Source organism: Pipistrellus hanaki (assembly GCF_964339955.1).
Source record: "Pipistrellus hanaki genome assembly, chromosome: 8".
NCBI lineage: Eukaryota > Metazoa > Chordata > Mammalia > Chiroptera > Vespertilionidae > Pipistrellus > Pipistrellus hanaki.
The window spans coordinates 46,306,944-46,324,680 of NC_140510.1; the positions used below are offsets into that span (position 1 = coordinate 46,306,944).

Below are 17,737 nucleotides of genomic sequence, written 5' to 3' on the forward strand. Positions count from 1 at the left end.
TTTACCCAGTATGTTCTTGCATAGTGTCTACTTTTTCATTACTATTATTAATGGAATATGGTTCCATAATTAACATATTAATGATAGGTCACTTAAATTTTCTGTCTGACAATTCCAAACTCTCTGTCATATCTAAGTCTGGCTCTGATATTTATTTAGTCGATTCAGACTTTGCTTTTCCTTGCCTTTAGCATGCCTTGTAATTTTTGGTTACAAGACCGACAGGATGTTTTGGGCAAGAGGAATGGAAAGTAAACTTGTAGTGTGAGTTTTTGTTGTTGTTAATAAGGCTAGGGTTTGAGCTGAGTTTAATGTTTGTTATAGTTATAGATATTAGAGGCTTCTAGTGTCCTTGGTTTTGTCTCCTGGGTTTAGTTTGGGCTTCTCTAAGAACTCCTCCTTAGATAAGTTCTTACATTTTTTTTCTGTCAGTTTTATTTTGTATTGATTTCAGGTGTACAGCTTACTGGTTAGACAATTATATACTTTACATAGTGTTCCCCTTAAGATTTCCAGTGTCCCAACTGGCACCATACATAGTTATTGCAATATTATTGACTGTATTCCCTCTGCTTTACCTATATCCCCAGGATTACTTTGTAACTTAGAGTCTGTTTCTTGCAGCTCTCTCAGTTTGTAATCTTTTTCTACTAGCTTGGTTGGGGCAAGTAGGGGAAAGGAAGTGTCTTATAATAGTATGACTAAATTTCAGTCATTCACAATTATTTCTTAGCTTCTGTTCCTTTTTAAGTTGAGTCAGGAAGGCTACAGGGGACTAGAGTCAAAGAAATGCCTTCCCCCATGGGGGATAAGAATCTAGAAGAGTCTTTTCCTGTTGTTAGAGAGAACACTCTGGCTGTATTTCACAATACTTCCCCCTCCCCAACCTTACATCCCCACTCCCCGCTACCCCAGATCCATAAGACCTTTTTTGGCTCTTCAATAAGAAAGCCTGGCGGAGTTCTAGGAGGTATGGGGATCCACCTAAGACTACCCTCCAAAAGTTTCTTACTCTCAAGCTACTTCACATTCAGTCTCTAGCAGTTCTTCAAAATTACCACTGTTAAAAGGTAAACTGAGGCATATTAAACATTTTAAGTTTATTTGAGCGAAAGTTGATTTGGATAAGACCCCAACCAGAGGAGGTTAGGAATACTCTACCAACCGGTGCTCAGGGAGATACTTTCATAGAGAAAAGGTGGAAGCAAAGCAAGGAAATTAACTGGCTATAGCTTTAAGCCTAGTTGGCTGTGTGTGATTGGTTGTACTTAGGTTTTATTTTATTTTATTTTTAAATATGTTTTATTGATTTTTTTTACAGAGAGGAAGAGAGAGGGATAGAGAGTTAGAAACATCAATGTGAGAGAAACATCGATCAGCTGCCTCCTGCACACCCCCTACAGGGGATGTGCGTGCAACCAAGGTACATGCCCTTGACCGGAATCGAACCCTGGACCTTTCAGTCTGCAGGCCGATGCTCTATCCACTGAGCCAAACCGGTTTCAGCTGTACTTAGGTTTTAATTTCATAACCTTGAGACATTTATAGGCTTAGACTTTGGGTGCTTACATAAACTGCCATGGCCTTAGAGCCAGATCAGTCTAATGAGTTCCTTGTTTAATTAATTTAACACCATTTAAATGTTCCTACCAGTCCGTGGTTTCTGTTCCAGGTAGCCAAATCTCAGCTGTTAACTCTCAGGATTCCCTTGACTCTCCAGATTTTGGGGTGCAGTTTCCGCTGGCCCGAGAGAAATCATTATTTTCACGTTTTTTGTTTTTTTAGCTTTTTAATGTTGTAAGGATGGGAGTAACAACTTCTAATGTCTATATATGTGGAAGCTGAAATTGGAAATCTATAAGCCAATTTTGAACTAGGAAAGACTTAAAAAATAAAAAAGCTGCAGATAGAAGCAAAGGAAGTCTGCATATAATTTTTCCATTATTTAATAAATGGAAAAACTTACAAAGTTTTTTTTTCACAATGATGGAATCTGTCCCTGCGTCTGACTTGGTCATTCCTTTAATTTCATCTGGTCAACGAGAGAGTGATGACATTGATGATCATGAATTGCCAGACTGAGGAATACTTTTCTAAGACCTTAGTTGTATTATTCTAAAATGCCAAATCAAGGAAATGTAATTTTAAAAGTTATATTTTTCATTAAATAATTGAATGTTATTCTCTCCACTTCCTAGAGATTTTCTCACCTGAAACAAGAGAGAGAAAATTTGAAATCTGGAACGTGGTTGCTTTTATTTGACTTAGATTGCCTCACTAATTATTTAGCCGATAGAAGATTCACTTTCCCAGCAAGATCGAGAACTCATTTAGACCTAGCATTTTATGTCTTCTACTTTGGCCTCGCACATTGCTTTGCACACAATAGGCCTTCATTAAATATTTAAATTAAATTGGAGGCGGACTTATCTGACTTTTTATTGCACTGGGTTACCAGAGTTCTGCCATGAGCTTTGTGTCCCAATCTAGCTTGTTATTCTAATCACTTGGCTTAAAATGTTGTGCATTGCAAAAGGCTTCTGTGGGCAAGTATGTGAGTAAAAAGAATTACCTGCTTTCAAAAGGACCTGCACATGGTTTTTCACGAAACCTATTACCTCATTATAATCTACTGGGGAATTATTGTGCATCTTGTAATGGAGGCTACATTCATATTTTTCACCACCTGATTAGTATTTCTGAATTGGCTCTGGTGCCAAAAGGAATATTTCCCCCTACTGTTTCTCCTTTTCAGTAGTAACAGAAACATAATAAAAAGCAGTAGAATGCATCCGCTCTCCAGAAACAAACAAAAATCAATTACGGTCAGTCCTGAGGGAAGTCTTCAGTGGAGAAAGCCAAGAAAAGCAGAGAGCTGAATACCTCTAGCCTTTATCTGTTCTCTCTGCTTAGCTTTTTAGGATGATATTTTCATAGCCCAATTTGGATTCATTCATGCCTAGGTAAGAAGGGAGAATTTTTATTTTCAACACATGGTTGATGTGTTGAAATGTATGAAATTTAATTGGAGAAGAGTCCATTTCTTTTTAGGGCCCATTTGTAATATTTTCTGGCTGGAGGTCAGAGCATAGAGCCACCCTAGGAAACAAACCAAAGAGGCATTAACGAAGGCTCACTCTGTGCTCGCTCCCTCTCCACCTTCCCTCTCTGTAGCCCAACAGAGAGAGTGCCTGGGGAACATGGGATTGTGAGCATTAGAGGGCTGAGAGCATCACAGGAACATTTTGATGTGATTGTGGAAGGTGGCGAGTGCCGCAATTACCTGCACCGCCATCTTGACCCTCCTTCCCCTATTGCTGGAAGTTTTCAAGACCAAGTCTGCTAAGTGACAACCTGGAAGGGCGTAAATGCTTTTATCTCAATGGATTTGAGTCAGACAGGACACAAATGCTTCCAAAGCGGGGGCAAATCATCTCTGGAAGAAGAGAGCACGTAGGCTGAGGTCATTGTCTTTGGGATTCAACTCCCAGTTATTAGCAGGAAGCTCAGTCCCTCTGTGTCTCTGCCCTTGGTTTTCTCAATAAGAAACAAGAGTAATGATAAAATAAGGAGATGGCACGTAAGAAGGGCACATGTGCAGCCCAGACGAAGAAAGGGCCTGCCACGGGAAATGTCTGGTCTTGCCTTGAGGGCTGCTTTCCTTGTCTTCATGCCCATTAATACCACCAGGCTGCTACTCTCGGGGTCTCGTTTAACCTAATCATTTATAAAATGAAACTCTTTCCCTCATTCTCTAAAGCTAAGCTGAAATTCTCAAAAGGGCTTTACTTGAAAGCCAAGAGAAACCAGAAAAAAGAAAAAAAAGGAAATACAAAAGCAATAAAGCCACACTCATGACCGAGGAGTTCCAGGACAGGCATTAGCAGGTGGCTGTTTTCCAGGGACCCGGCCCACCTGTCACCAATGCCCACTATCTTACAACAGGTGGCTGCTGGGAACCAATAAAGTTCTTAGAACAGAGGAGCTTGCCTACCTGAACATAGTGTCCCTTTTCAAAGACAAGTTGTTATTCCCCCAAAATAAAACTTTCCCCGCTTTCACCCTGCGTGTGTCCCTTGGAGGTTTTGTTTAAAGAAAGGGACTGAGCCTTCTCAAAGCATCCATTCATTAGGTTGTCCCGAAACTTAAAACCTCCCAGCCAGGGAAGTTTCTGAGAAGGCCGCCTTTCAACAGATTAAATGGCCTCCTGGTCCTGGAATGGGAACTAGGATTATTTCACTAAAAGACAACCTTGTGGACATTTCACCCTTTTAGAAGCTGCAAATCAAAGGGACCATTCTGGGTGAAGCCTGATGCTCCCCATCCCCCCTCCCCTGCTTTTGTAATACTTCCTTTTCAGGACTCCACGGGACCAGAAAGGGAAATACCCATCAAAATAAACTAACCTAAGGACCACTCCTTAGCATTGTGTTAAAATAGAGCCATCTCTGTAGAAACAAACAAAAAGATGCAATTTTCAAATAAGGTTTCATTGTACCTGCTGGAGAACAAACATCCGTCAGTAATCCTCAAGCACGGCATCTTCTCAGTCTCTATCTCAGCCAGCCTCTCAAAGGCTAGTGCCAAGGAAAGCAGCTTTTTATATAGGAAAGAAAAGATTGCCTCAGATGTTAATCCCACACCCATCCACGCTCAGGTGTACCTGCATCTCTTTCCTTCAAGGCAGGAAGGAGGAATAGGTTTCTACCACTGTTTCAGGACTAACCAGAGGTTTCTACTTCACGGATACATAACCAGGCACAGTCCTAGGCGTATAAACCCATCTGTGTAATAATGTAAGGGTGCAGAAGGCATGAGTACTTGGGAACTCACAGCTCAGAAACAATCATGTTTTAACTGCACACAGTTCCAGAGTCCTGGTGCCTGCTGGTCTGGCACTTTTGAAAATTTTGTTCAGACTTGGCACCACAGAATTCTCTCTGTCTTCGTGGAGGAGGCGGTACCAACACAGGGACTCCATAAGCTCATATGGGCCCTCGCCCATTGAAAGGTCTATCGCAAAGGAGCACGGGTTATGTTAGGGCAAAGTTGGTGTCTGTGTAAAGTTGCTATTGAATGGGACCAGACTGACATTCGTTGGTCTATGCCGGTTGTAAACAGCATGCTGCTAAAATACTATAATATTGCTTGACACCTGCACTCTAGTGAATTTGAGAGGGGGAAAAAGTCTCCTGGATGTCAGCAAGGTGATGAAAAACATTCAGTGAGATTTCATTCATACTAAATAAATCTGTCTCATCTATTGTTTTCTTAAAGCTTTAAGAGTCTTTTCACTTTTTCCTTAATGCTGTTATATTAAAAGCATCAATGCACCTGAAATGTATCATTGACAAAATGATAGGCATGTGTTTACACATGTCTATGTGTATTAGGTACATAAAGTATTTAAAATTAATATTTATTTTCATTTCTCCCCCCCAATTATACTTATATAATCTCATATAAAATAAGGATTAGAGTGAAAACCTAACAATTTATTTTCAATATAATGGCTTCTGTGTGCAAAATGTAGGGCTTTTAATGAGAAGTAGAAAAATCTCTGTATTAGTTTTCTGTGAGTGCGATAACAAATTGCTGCAAGTGTATTGGCTTAAAACAACACAAATTAATAATCTCCCAGTGCTATAGTGTAAAATTCTGAAATGGGTCTCATGGAGCTAAAATCAAGTTGTCAGCAGGTCAGTTCCTTCGAAGGCTGGGGGGGGGGAGAGGAGGGGAGGAGGGGAGAATCCACTTATTGTTTTGCCTTTTCCACCTTCTAGAGTTTGCCCTCATTTCTTGGCTCTTGGCCTCTTCCACCTGCAAAGCTAGCCGAATCAGGCCGAGGCCTACACACTCTGCTATCGCTCTGGTTCTAACTCGTCTGCCTCCCTCCCCCACCTTTTAAGGATCCCTATGGTAACATTGGACCCGCCTGGAAACACCAGGCTAATCTCCCACTTTGATCCTTAAGTTAATTACCTATATATGGTCCCTTTTGCCATCTAATCTAATATATTCACAAGCCCTGGGGTGCGGCCATGACATCTTTTAGGGGAACCATTATTTTGCCTACCGCAACCCATAAGTAAACCTGCCAGCTTTTACCTTCTGGAAGTGGCATAAACAGTGTGGTACATGTTTCTACCAGCACCTGTCACTGAATCTTTCTTTGTCTTCTTTTTGGAAATGCCATTATTTGACATTTCAGCGAAGTAGAGGGGTTTTTAATAGAACTAGGGGACTCAGGGTGTGGCAAGTCAATTCTTCAGCTTTCTTCATCCGAGGAATGTGGGTAAGGATAGAAGCTTTATCTAGATCCTAGAGCTGTTGTGACAGCCACAGAATCCTGAAAACTGTGCGCTAACCTTGAAAATGAAAGGGAAGGTACACGCGCTGCCCCAGTGGGGAACTTGAATGCATACAACCACCAAGAAGTATTATTTTAAAAATTGAGACTTTTTCCTAAGAATACAAATCGCAGAAAAAGAACCTTTACTACATGACAGAGGATGGGATCACTCATTTCCATCCTAAGTCAATACTTTATCCCTGGCCCCTGAGATAGGTCATTTAGATCTGTATTTGTTTTTCTTGCTTTGCTTTTGCCCCGGCTCTGATGTTTTTATGCTTTGAGTGGATATCAATTCCCCTCTCATTAAGCATACAAACATCTAATCACTCCTGTTTGTTTCCTTCATTTCTAATAAATTTATATTTAAATTTTGGCAAATTGAATGGTCTAATTTTGCCCTTTGAATGCCTGTGCATTCAAGTTCTGTAGGCAGATGTTAGCTCTTGTGTTTGTTTGTTTGTTTTTTTTTAATTCTATTTTGAGTTTTATAAAAATGGATGTTTCTATCCCAAGCCCATAATTTTCTTTAGTGAACTTTTTGTTTAATTTTCTTTTGCTTTAACGTTTTATTTTTCAGACACCTCTCATTGAACCTCACGTTCCTCTTCGTCCTGCTAACACCATTACCAAGGTAATGGGATGTAGGTGGGTTGATGAGCCATCAGTAACCACTGGAGTGGTCCATGTGTCAGAGCATCCCATCAGGCAGCCTCAGCTACATTCTGCAGAGATGATACATATTCAGTGTGTCTTGGTTCTCAACATAAAGCAGTCATACACATGCACAATGTACATGTATGAATGAGTTGTATTTTTCAAGCCAGAGTCAGATTGGAAAGTGATTTAAGGATTTGTCTGGTTTGTTTTTGCTCCTATAAACTCTTCTTCTTTCTCTCCCCCTCCTTCCACCTGATTACAACCCAGGTCCCTTCAGAGAAGATCCTCAGGGCTGGAAAAATTTTACGAAACACCATTCTCTCTCGAGCACCTCACATGATAAGAGATAGAAAATATCACCTAAAGACATACAGGTATGTTCAGTAATTCTAAAGGCTGCGAGCCCCTCTGGTTCATGTTTAGTGAAATGGAAACATGTTTTTCAGGCATAGGCAGCATGTTTTATAATCCTCCCGGTTCTAGAACATCTAAGTTGTTTTGGATCCCGAATAACTTTAATTATTCTTAATATTCCCAGCAGTTACTTCTGAACTAATTTGCTTGGGCATTGGTTTGATCGTGATAAACAAAGAGAATAAAACTTTTGTATTTCTGTTTACTAGTATCTTTTAGGAAAACTACTATATCTAGATAAGATTCGACTAATATTTACTAAGCACTTATTTATACTTGAGGCCCTGTACCAGGTCACGTTCTATACATTATCCCATTTTATCCTCACCTTAATGTGCTAGGTAGGTGTATGACCATTTTTCAGGTGATAAAACTGAGGCTCCAAGAGATTAATTGTTTCTGTCCAAGTCATAAATCTAATGAGTGACAGGGTCAAGATTTAAACCAAGGTTGGTTTAGTGATCTGTTCATTCTGTCTTTTACTCATTCCATAAGCTTATTAAGCCCCTCCTGGCCACCAGGCACTATTGTGTCCCAAGCCCTATAGACACAGGAATGAAAAGTATATATACAATGTCCTTCACAGATTTTACTTAGAAAGCAAATACAGATTTTATTCTATTATTCATATGGTAGGCTATACAACACTGTCACAGCTGTAATTGTATAGAATTAAGGACTCATTGTAGCTGTCACTGGAATTAAAAAGTAATAAAGACTAGAGCTGCATGATTTAATGAAACCTTCTGGGCTGACTGAGCCATGGTGAGTCAAGTAAGAACTTACGTCTAATCTGTTACTCTTAATTTTATCTGCTCAGTAGTGGTTTAGGACTTAGAATGGGCTGTATAAGGCACGCAAGCCTTCATGCTCTCTGCCTGCACCCGTCATTCAGACCCACAGGCCTCTTCCACCAGCCGGTCAGACTCACTTTCCCATTTAGCTGAGACGTGACCTCAAACCCATCAGACTTGATATGAGTCAAAACCCATTTGATTCACATGAACCAAATTCATAGGACTCAGAGAAAAGCTAGACAACACATTTTAAAGTCACCGTGAAGGGTATATATCTTTCCAGTGATGATCAACTCTGATAAAACCTGGGAAATTATACCCAGTGCACCCTATAGAAAACCTTTGACTGTCTGAGCCTCAAGATCCAGTCTCCTTCCCAGGGACAGAGATGGACAAACATTGTCAATTCTTCCTCTTGGATCACTTTTTCTCCACTCCACACACTAACACTCTTCTCCTTCCATTTGTCATAAATGTTTTATTTATTCATTCATTTACTTTTATTTTCAATTATAGTTTATGTTCAATTTTATTTTGTATTAGTTTCAGGTGTACAGCATAGTGGTTAGACAATCATCTCTTTTACAGTGTTTCCCTTGATACTTCCAGAACCCACCTGGCACTGTACATAGTTATTACATTATTGACTATATTCCCTGTGTTGTACTTTACATCCACATGACTGTTTTGTAACTACTCATCTGTAGTTCTCAATCCCTTCACCTTTTTCACCCAGGCCCCTAACCACCCTCCCCTCTGACAATCATCAGTCTATTTTCTATAGCTAAGATTCTGTTTCAGTTTTGTTTGTTCATTTATATTAAATCCCAATATGGTTAACAAGACCAAAATGGATAGTTTATTACACTTAGAATTTTTGAAATGAGATGGGCTTTGAGAAACACATTAGTCTTATCAGTAGCATGGACCTCTTACTATGCATCCCATCTTTTCAGACAGATTGTGCACCTAACCTTTTAATGTTGGTATTTACCATTTTGGATGACATTTGGAAGCCTCTCCTCCAATCCTGGAAGCTCATTCATTGGGAGTCTGTGGTCTCCACACACTACAATAATTTTAAGGGAAGTAAAGATTAAAAAGAAATTTTGATCATATAACCCAGAGAGAACTTGACCTCTTTCATTCATTAAGTGGATTTTAAGATCTCATGTGGCTGAAGGACCTTTTTCTTTTTAAAATTTTGTGAGGTTTTCCCTAAATTTAAGATGTGATTCTGTTTTCCTAAGTGTTGACTTGTGTTGGGGAAATTCCATTAAAATATATCATCTTTGGTGAAAAATAATGGAAACTAGAAGTCAGAAACTATAATCGCATCCTTGCTCCAGAATAGTAGGATTTTAAACCCTTGAAATATAGGTGTTGTGTCTATTCCACACCCTGTGACATAAATTAATGATCTGTTGGTAATGACCCATGATGCAACTGGAAGCCAAAGGCATGATTTCTCTTTTCTGCATCACAGTTTGAGTTCCTTGTCCCAGACCTTGTTTCCAGTTCCATCCTCACCTCCCTCCTGCTCCTTACCTCATTATAGCCATTATGTCATTGCTGCAGTATTAGGGGGTTGATGTCTCCCCAGATGCAGGACCATCCCTAATGATCGCTCCACTAGTGATCTGCTGTCAGTTCTAATGTGGGTCAGGGTCATGAACAGGAGGAAATCCAGTGACAGGGGGCCCAGCTGGGTGTCTGTCTTGCATTCTTATGGCGGGACTCTTATGCCTGGTGTCGGGGCCAAGGTGATCTGGGATCATCTCAACCCCATGTGCTCTTTTTAGTAAAGGTAGTCATTGAATTGAAAACCACATGAGATTGATTTTTCTGTACCTTTACAAGACTCTGCTCATTGCTAAATTCTCAGAAGAGTAATATTTTGACAGATCATCTATTTGGTTGAGTATGAATAGTAAGTAGGTGCCTCCTTGCCTATTGCAACTGCAGGGTGTGGGTATAGCCTGTAATCTGAGGAGTCCTGGAGACCTAATGGCCTTCTCAGTACGTCCTCCTGGTGAAATACTTTAGGGTCAGACTAGAATCAGGACATCCCAGGAGCGCTGATAAATTTCAGTTACTATAACTGAAAATGGCAGTAGAAGCCATCTTTTTCTCCTCCTTTCTTTTATAGATGAAGAAATGGAGAGCCAGAGAGTTGAAACAATATAGCCACAGTCATATAGCTAATAAGTCGCAGACCTGGTCCTCCCAGGCTAAGCCTCTTCCTAAAGTGCCATGGCACCAATAACCTCCTCTATGGAGACTAAGGAGGAGCTCCCTGTCCCCAGGAGTCGGTGGCATCCTTAGCCTGGGAGGGAGGCCCCCGGTGACTCAGACCCAGCTGCAGGCAGCCGGCTGCTCTGTGAGTCCTGCCCGTTCCACGGTCCCTTGGGATTCATCCGTAGGACTTAAAGATTCCATTTCCTCCCTTGTACCATCACACCCTGGACACCTGCCTTTCTCTATCATCCCATGGAAGGTGTTAGTGTGTCCCAATGTGTGTGCGTGTGCTTATATGTTTCCTAACCAATGCATGTAGTTTGCCCATCCTGGCCAACTTGCCGCCGAGGGGCACCTTAGGATGAATGTGTGACTATACAGAGAGCATTGGGAGCCCTTCAGAGGACAGGCTCTGTAGAAAGAAGTGCTGATCCTCGTCCCCTGGAACTTACCTCTAAGAGGTTTGCATCGCTAATTGCTTGTTTCTCCCAACACCCCTCTGAGGAAGATGAGCAGTATTACTTGCAAATATAAAGTGCTGTACCATTTGGCTCTTCCACAGCGCCTTTCGGATCATCTCCAAGTGCTTCACAAACATTAACTCATTCCTCACAGGCTCGGGAGAAGGAAGTTAGACTTTTGCTTTGCCTTCGCTGTACACTGAGATTTCCTGGGACAGGTGCAAGATCTGGCCCTGCAATCTTTAGCTTCACAGATAATGCTCCCTGTCTGCAGCCCTTCGGCCTCCCCCGGCGCTGCAATTTGCAATGCTGTTTGTCTGGGCAGCCTCGCCTAGAAGGTTCTCTCACGAGCGAGCTGAGCAGTTTTATTGGCTTGTACAGGAGTTTGAGAACCCGAGGCCACACTGTGTGGTGCTGTGTTTGCAGGGAGACCTCTCATGATGGGAGAGCAGTAAGCTCTTTGGAGGCTATCCTCTCAAGAGAGACATTTTTGGTCTACAAGGGGTGACCGTCCAGCCTTTGTGCCCCTTAGGCAATGCTGTGTGGGGACCGAGCTGGTGGACTGGATGCTGCAGCAGACGCCATGTGTTCACTCCCGCACTCAGGCCGTGGGCATGTGGCAAGTCCTGGTGGAAGACGGTGTTCTCAACCACGGTAAGAGGAGCCGCGGGCCCTGGAAAACCCTCGGGGCATGCTGAGTGCATTTCCCTGGCTAAGCTGTTGCCGAACTCCGAAACGGGCAAGAGAGAATTATGGTCCCTCGAGGGACCCGCCGAGCTGGCATCTTCATTTAGCAGGACAGATGCAGCGAGTGGATGCTGCTGATTGCTGCGTTCCACCACGTACCCTCCTAACGCGGGAAACGGTCTGAAGGGAAAGGGAAATTGCAACCCGAGCGCATCAGTTCCAATTATGTTTATTAGTTTGCATTCATGGTTCATTGGCGGAGTGATTATATTCTGAGCACCGCACCACAGTCCTGGTGCAGGGGCAGGATGGAGAGCAGTGAGATGGGTGGCTGGGCTGCCGCCGAGGAGGAAAGTAATGAATTCAGAAGCTGCCTTTTAAGTGGGGCGTTAGCTGGGGGAGCTGGGTTTTGCCCACAGGAGGGCCGTATGTAAAGCTGGGACTGCGCTCTGCAGAGGCAGCCCCTGATAGGGCAGGAATGTGACTGTGGTCCAACTGCTCATGCCTCTTGTATGAAGACCACTCTTCCACACTGACACACTATCACAGTCATCCATTTAACTTACCAGCATCCGGGACTCTACTGATGCTCTTGCCAGAGTTCTCAGACGTCACAGTGCATACAAGCCACCTGGGGCTCCTGTTAAAATGCGGGTTCTGCTGCGGTGGTGTGTCTGGGCTGGTCCCCAGAGCCTGCATTTCCTACAGGCCCCGGATGCTGCTGTTCCGGGATCACGTTTTAAGCAGCAGTGATCTTCCACTTCCTGTTATCTTTTGACAGTCCTGATGCTCTAACCTGAAAAGGGCCTTAAGCGCTTTAAGACATAGAGGTGAGGCATTCTGAGCCAAGTTCCCTGACCTGGTCCTTCCCAGATTGAAATCTTTATGTTTAGAAAGAATAAGCTGGAGGAGGGGGGAACTAAGGGAGAACACATTTGGAAATCACAACTGGAAGGAAATCACTGTAAGATCCTTCTATGTGTATGTGACCTAGTCTAGTCACCTTTGTTCAAACAATTTTACTCTGATATTTTTAAGTGCAGACAGTTTATAAACAGTACAAAAGGAAAACATGAATTCTGATCCCGACATTAGATTTTGTGTGTGTGTGTGTGTGTGTGTGTGTGTGTGTGTTTAAGTCTGTACTTTCAAAAACCAGTTTAGAGCAAGATCTGGGAGCTGATAATTTCCCTGTGTGGGAGCTAGTCCACATGCTAGGCTATGTCCGCACAGCGATTTTTGCTCCTCAGACCAGCTGGCAGGCTGTCTTGGGAGAGTCCTGGGGCGGCCAGGAGGTGGGCGGGCCGGAGGGAGCCCCGTGGGGCCTCACAGCAGCCAGAGGTCACGCCTTCCAGCTGCACAGCCCTAGGCCAGCGGTGGGAGAAGGTTGAGGAGTCTCACCCTTTGCTTCCCCTTGGCTGCCTGGCCTGACATTGCGGGGGAGGGAGGCAGAGTGCGGCCGCTGACACTTGCCTCCATGCCTCCCCCAGTGGACCAGGAGCACCATTTCCAAGACAAGTATTTGTTTTATCGCTTCCTGGACGATGAGCACGAGGACGCGCCGCTGCCGACCGAGGAGGAGAAGAAGGAGTGTGACGACGAGCTGCAGGACACCATGCTGCTGCTGTCACAGATGGGCCCCGACGCCCACATGAGGATGATCCTCCGCAAATCGTGAGTCAGAGCCGGGCGTGCACACCTGGGCAGGGGGAGGAGAGGCTGCTTCCCAGAGTCGGGGCCTCCCCCAGGGTCAAAGGAGAGACTCGAAAGGGTGGCACAGCAGTGTGTCTCTTTTCTATTTTGTTTCTGAGCCAGGTAACTTCATTTCCCTTTTGCATGAGTTAAAAATATAGAGATTTTTTAGTGGTTGGCTTCAAAACGGACTCCACTCTTAACCAAGCTTTGCTCAGTGACCATCGGCCCAGACCACCACAGCCCCGTTCTTCCTAACGCAGTAAGGCAGCAGCTGTCAGAGCCACAGCCTTATGCCCCTGCTTGTGTTTGTTCGTTCATTCGTTCATTCATTCATTCATTCATTCATTCAGCACATCCTTTCACCCTGCTCCAAACCTCTGCTCTTTAACGTTAAGACATACTAAAGAGAACCTCAGTGCTCATCACGGCTTTGAGGTCTCCATTCAGCCGGTGAGGCGCTCTCTCCTCCATCTTGGCCGAAACCCACCTTACTCCAGGCACAGCCCAGCAGCTGCAGTTTGAGGATCAGATCAATTCCTAAAGAAAGGACCAACCCCCTGGTGTTCAGGGAGCTCTCTGATGTGGCCTGGGGCACACAGCAGCGGATGCCATAGCTCCAGTCTCAGGGGAACCTTTCCAACAAGCGATAGCTGGGCACTCCGTTCTGAAACCTCGCACAGGCTTAAGCTTTTCTGCTGGAAATGGAATTGTTCTCCACCCGGCAACCGGTACCGGCCAGCTGTGGATGTCAGGGCTGAGTCACCGGCCTGGCTGACCTCCGGTGATGAGCGGGTCTCGGTGAGAGGGTTGGACCTCACATGTCTTACGTGTCCCCTGGGCAATTTCCAAAAGTGAGGTGTCCCTCCGACCAGTGTCCGCCCCTCACACCAACTCACAGAGCCTCTCCCTCTCCTTTATGTCCTGTGCCCAGGGTTTGTCCCCTTCCTCTCGCCCTTCCTCAGCGTGGCACCGGGCTTCCCAGCAGCTTCAACAAAAATATTCATTCTTCATCACACCATGTCCCCTATGTCAGAACTTCCTCTTGGCTCTTAATTTCTCCCACCATGTGTTTAACAGCCTTCCCTCATCCCAGTTGGCACCATCATCCTTAACTCTAAAACCATGGTTTTTAGTTCCTTTAGCCTCAAACAACAACAAGTTGTTGGGTTGTTTTGTTGTGTCTTTTTTATTGCCTCAGAATTTTATTTCTTCATACAAAAATTTTAATAAAGCCTAACTATCAAACAGAAGACCAGAGTTTCATAGCCCTCAACATAAGGAGCAGCCAAGAAACCTTCTCAGGCTTTGCTTTGTCTGCCCTGAAGGATCACAGGGGTTGGTTGCCAAGGGGACACAAGAGAGTCCCAATTTTGGAGAACTCCTGAGCACCATCATTCTAAACCATGTTTTCACCCTAGCTGGTTTGGCTCAGTGGATAGAGTATGGACCTGCAGACTGAAGGGTTCTGGGTTTGATTCCAGTCAAGGGCACATGCAATGGTTGCTGCCTCAATCCCCAGTAGGGGGCGTCCAGGAGGCAGCCAATCAATGATTCTCATCGTTGATGTTTGTATTCTCTTTCCCCTCTCCTTTCCTCTCTGAAATCAATAAAAATATATTTTAAAAAATAAACAAACCATGCTTTCTTTCCTGTCAGACTGCTTCCTCTCTTTTCCACACCCCCTTTTCCCATTTGCCTTCATCATTTCCCTGCTCCATCCCCTTTCTGCTGTTTTTAACACTTTACTCAAGCCAACTCCATGTAGTGGTTGTGAATCTGAAGGGCATTGGAAATATGGGAGGGTGTTTGGTTGTCTCAGTGCATGCGAGGCACGCTGCTGGCATTCATTGGCCAGCGGCTGGGACAGAGGGGACGCTAAGCACACCTCCATACCTAGAACCCCACAGAACGAGGACCTGTCCTGGAAATAATGCCCCTGTGGAGAAGCATTGCTGTCAACTGTGAGTTCCTTAAAGACAAAATATTCCTTCTTCGTTCGGTCATTTATTCATTCAACCAATGTTTATTGAACACCTATTTTTGTCCTAGATGCTATGTCAGTAGCTAAGGCTGCAGCATTGAACAAGGGAGCTTTTTCCCAGTGCAGGAGACAGACCTTAAACAACTGGCTAGGCAAGCAATCATTGTATTATATCACAGCTGCATTATGAAGCACAGAGGGAAATGTGCGGTGTTAACAGACTATGACATGGAGAGGGGGACTTAACCTGGTGTGGAAGTTTGAGAGCGCCTAATGCCCATGAATATACAGTCCCAGCTGAAGTCCCCTCAGCTCTTCAAGGGAGGCAGAGATGTCATTCTGCTTACAACGATTTTTAAGTATGCACCAAAGAGGTTTTTTAAGAAAGTAATAAAATGATTCCTGCCCTTGGGGATTTTATAATCCAATGAGAGAGGCACTCCCAAATTAGATTCAGATGCAACAAACATTTATTGAGTGCCTGCTATGTGCTAGGCACCTGCTGGAGACATTCACGCCGATGGTTTGATTCACCCTCACCAGAGCCTGTGAGCCAAATTCATGAGTCACCCTTAGAAATGGGATTCTGTTCTCGTGCTTCTCTACTTCTCTACTTCGCCCTTGAATTGCTTGATTCTTGGCAGCCCAGAGGTTCCTCAGAGAAAATCTCATTCCAGAGATTGCCATTTTTCCAGCTTATCACTGGCTGTGAAGGTGCAGGTTTCACCAGAATTCCAAGATGCATTAGTTTGCGTGCTTTTGGGATTTTCCCACCTTCCTAGATTTTACAAAACTCCAAACATTGGCATTGGGTTGGTAGTTCCTCTTATGAGTCTGTATGTTTGGGGTTTTCCTTCTATTGCAAAGAAAGCCTCCAAGAGATTGGAAACTGAAAAAGAAGGAATCTCACTTAATGAGACAGACTTTCAAACTTTACCCACACACACCATTTTTTTTTTTAAACATCTGATAACCTTGGGAGCTTCTGCCTTATCTTATTTAAGTGGAAAGAAAACAAGCTTAGTTGATCAAGGAGGGCCAGTATCACCGCTGTCCTTGCAAAGACCCGCTGAGCCCTTGGCTCAGGAAACTGCTGTGTGTTCATAGGTCCTAGAAATGTTGCCCTTTTACCGCCCAAACTGCCACGTTGTTCAGGAATGTGGAGGCGTCGGATCTCAGTGGCTCCCTACGGACCAGAGCAGGACCCTCCAGTTTTTAACTCAGCACAGCTGCATTTTGTAACCATCACCACTGCCAGAGAGGTTGCCGAACTCTGATAATTACCGGGAAAGAAATAACACAATATTCTTTGATGAGAAGATTACTCGGATAATTTGATTGTATAATGAAGATGTTGCTTTGAAAGGTACTTCCTATTGTTCTGAATCGGAGACTTGCTAGCAAAAAAAAAAAAAAAAAGTGTCACTTGTTTTGACAGGCTACTTAGAAAAATTCTCTGTTTATTACATTAACTGCAGCATTTTATCTGTCAAAGTATGAAAGAATGTTCTGTAGTTTAAAAACAGAATAGAGCTTCAGGGGAGATTTTTTTTGGCACCCTCTTGTTGCTATTGGTATTGAAAAAACACACATACATTGGAAATGTGAAATTAGCTTTTTGTGTGGTGGCAGGCGGAGTGGTGCACAATGCCTGTCCTGGTTTCACAGGTGCAGACCTGGGTGGCGTTTGGGGGCAAGCGCCATGGTACAGTGACAGTTTGGTGGTGCTATTGTCGCAGCTCACAGATAGGACCCTCAAACCTAAAATGAACTCTCAGGGCTCATTGTTTTGATTTTGCTTTGTTTACAAGCCTAAGAATGAGGTTACTCCACTACGAATAACTACCAGGGAGACCTTTACCGGTAGAAACCTACATTCTGGCTGACTCTGAGCAGATACGGTGGGGCCATGGGTAAGAAGATGCGGAGTGACCAGGTCAGCTGCATGTCACACACTGAGGCCAGCTGAGTACAAAGAGGCTTCAAGGGGACAAAGACGGCTCTTGCCATACAAGCCCCACAGCCTCTTCTTCCAAGAAAGTAAAATATAATGCTCCACTATTTAGAATGTTCTATGAGAATCTCGCCTAAAGGTGGGAGAGAAATGAAGTAGAGGGCATTTTCCAAATCTCATTTGAGGTAGGTCTACAATTTTGAAATTCCCTAAAAGCCTAGAAGCTTAAGTACAGAAAGAGATAAAGTCAGACCCGAGCAGAAGAAATACGAATATTTAATATATTTATTATTATTTGTTAAGTATATTATGTAAAATGGTTTTTTTTTACACACACACAAACACACATATATACAGACTTTGGAATCTTTCTAAAAGATCAGAATTTCAGAAACTTAAGTTCAATGATTACATGTGATAAATTAATATATGCTATGGGGCATGAGGTTGAAAGGAAAATACATGAAAAAAAATGGGGGTGGGGGCTGGGGGAGATGG

At 43.5% G+C, this 17,737-nt stretch overlaps 1 protein-coding gene across 6 annotated transcripts in view; it reads left to right on the top strand.

The window, feature by feature from the left end:
- RAPGEF4 (Rap guanine nucleotide exchange factor 4) overlaps nt 1-17,737 on the top strand; it is a 244,770-nt gene that overhangs the window by 156,010 nt on the left and 71,023 nt on the right. For 5 of the 6 annotated variants that reach the window (XM_084892292.1, XM_084892297.1, XM_084892294.1 and 2 more), the window contains 4 exons: nt 6,933-6,986; nt 7,280-7,386; nt 11,455-11,576; nt 13,100-13,283. In XM_084892292.1, coding sequence (XP_084748418.1) covers nt 6,933-6,986; nt 7,280-7,386; nt 11,455-11,576; nt 13,100-13,283 — 467 coding nt within the window. The remainder of the gene's footprint in view (nt 1-6,932; nt 6,987-7,279; nt 7,387-11,454; nt 11,577-13,099; nt 13,284-17,737) is intronic. The other variant, XM_084892293.1, reaches the window with a different exon arrangement.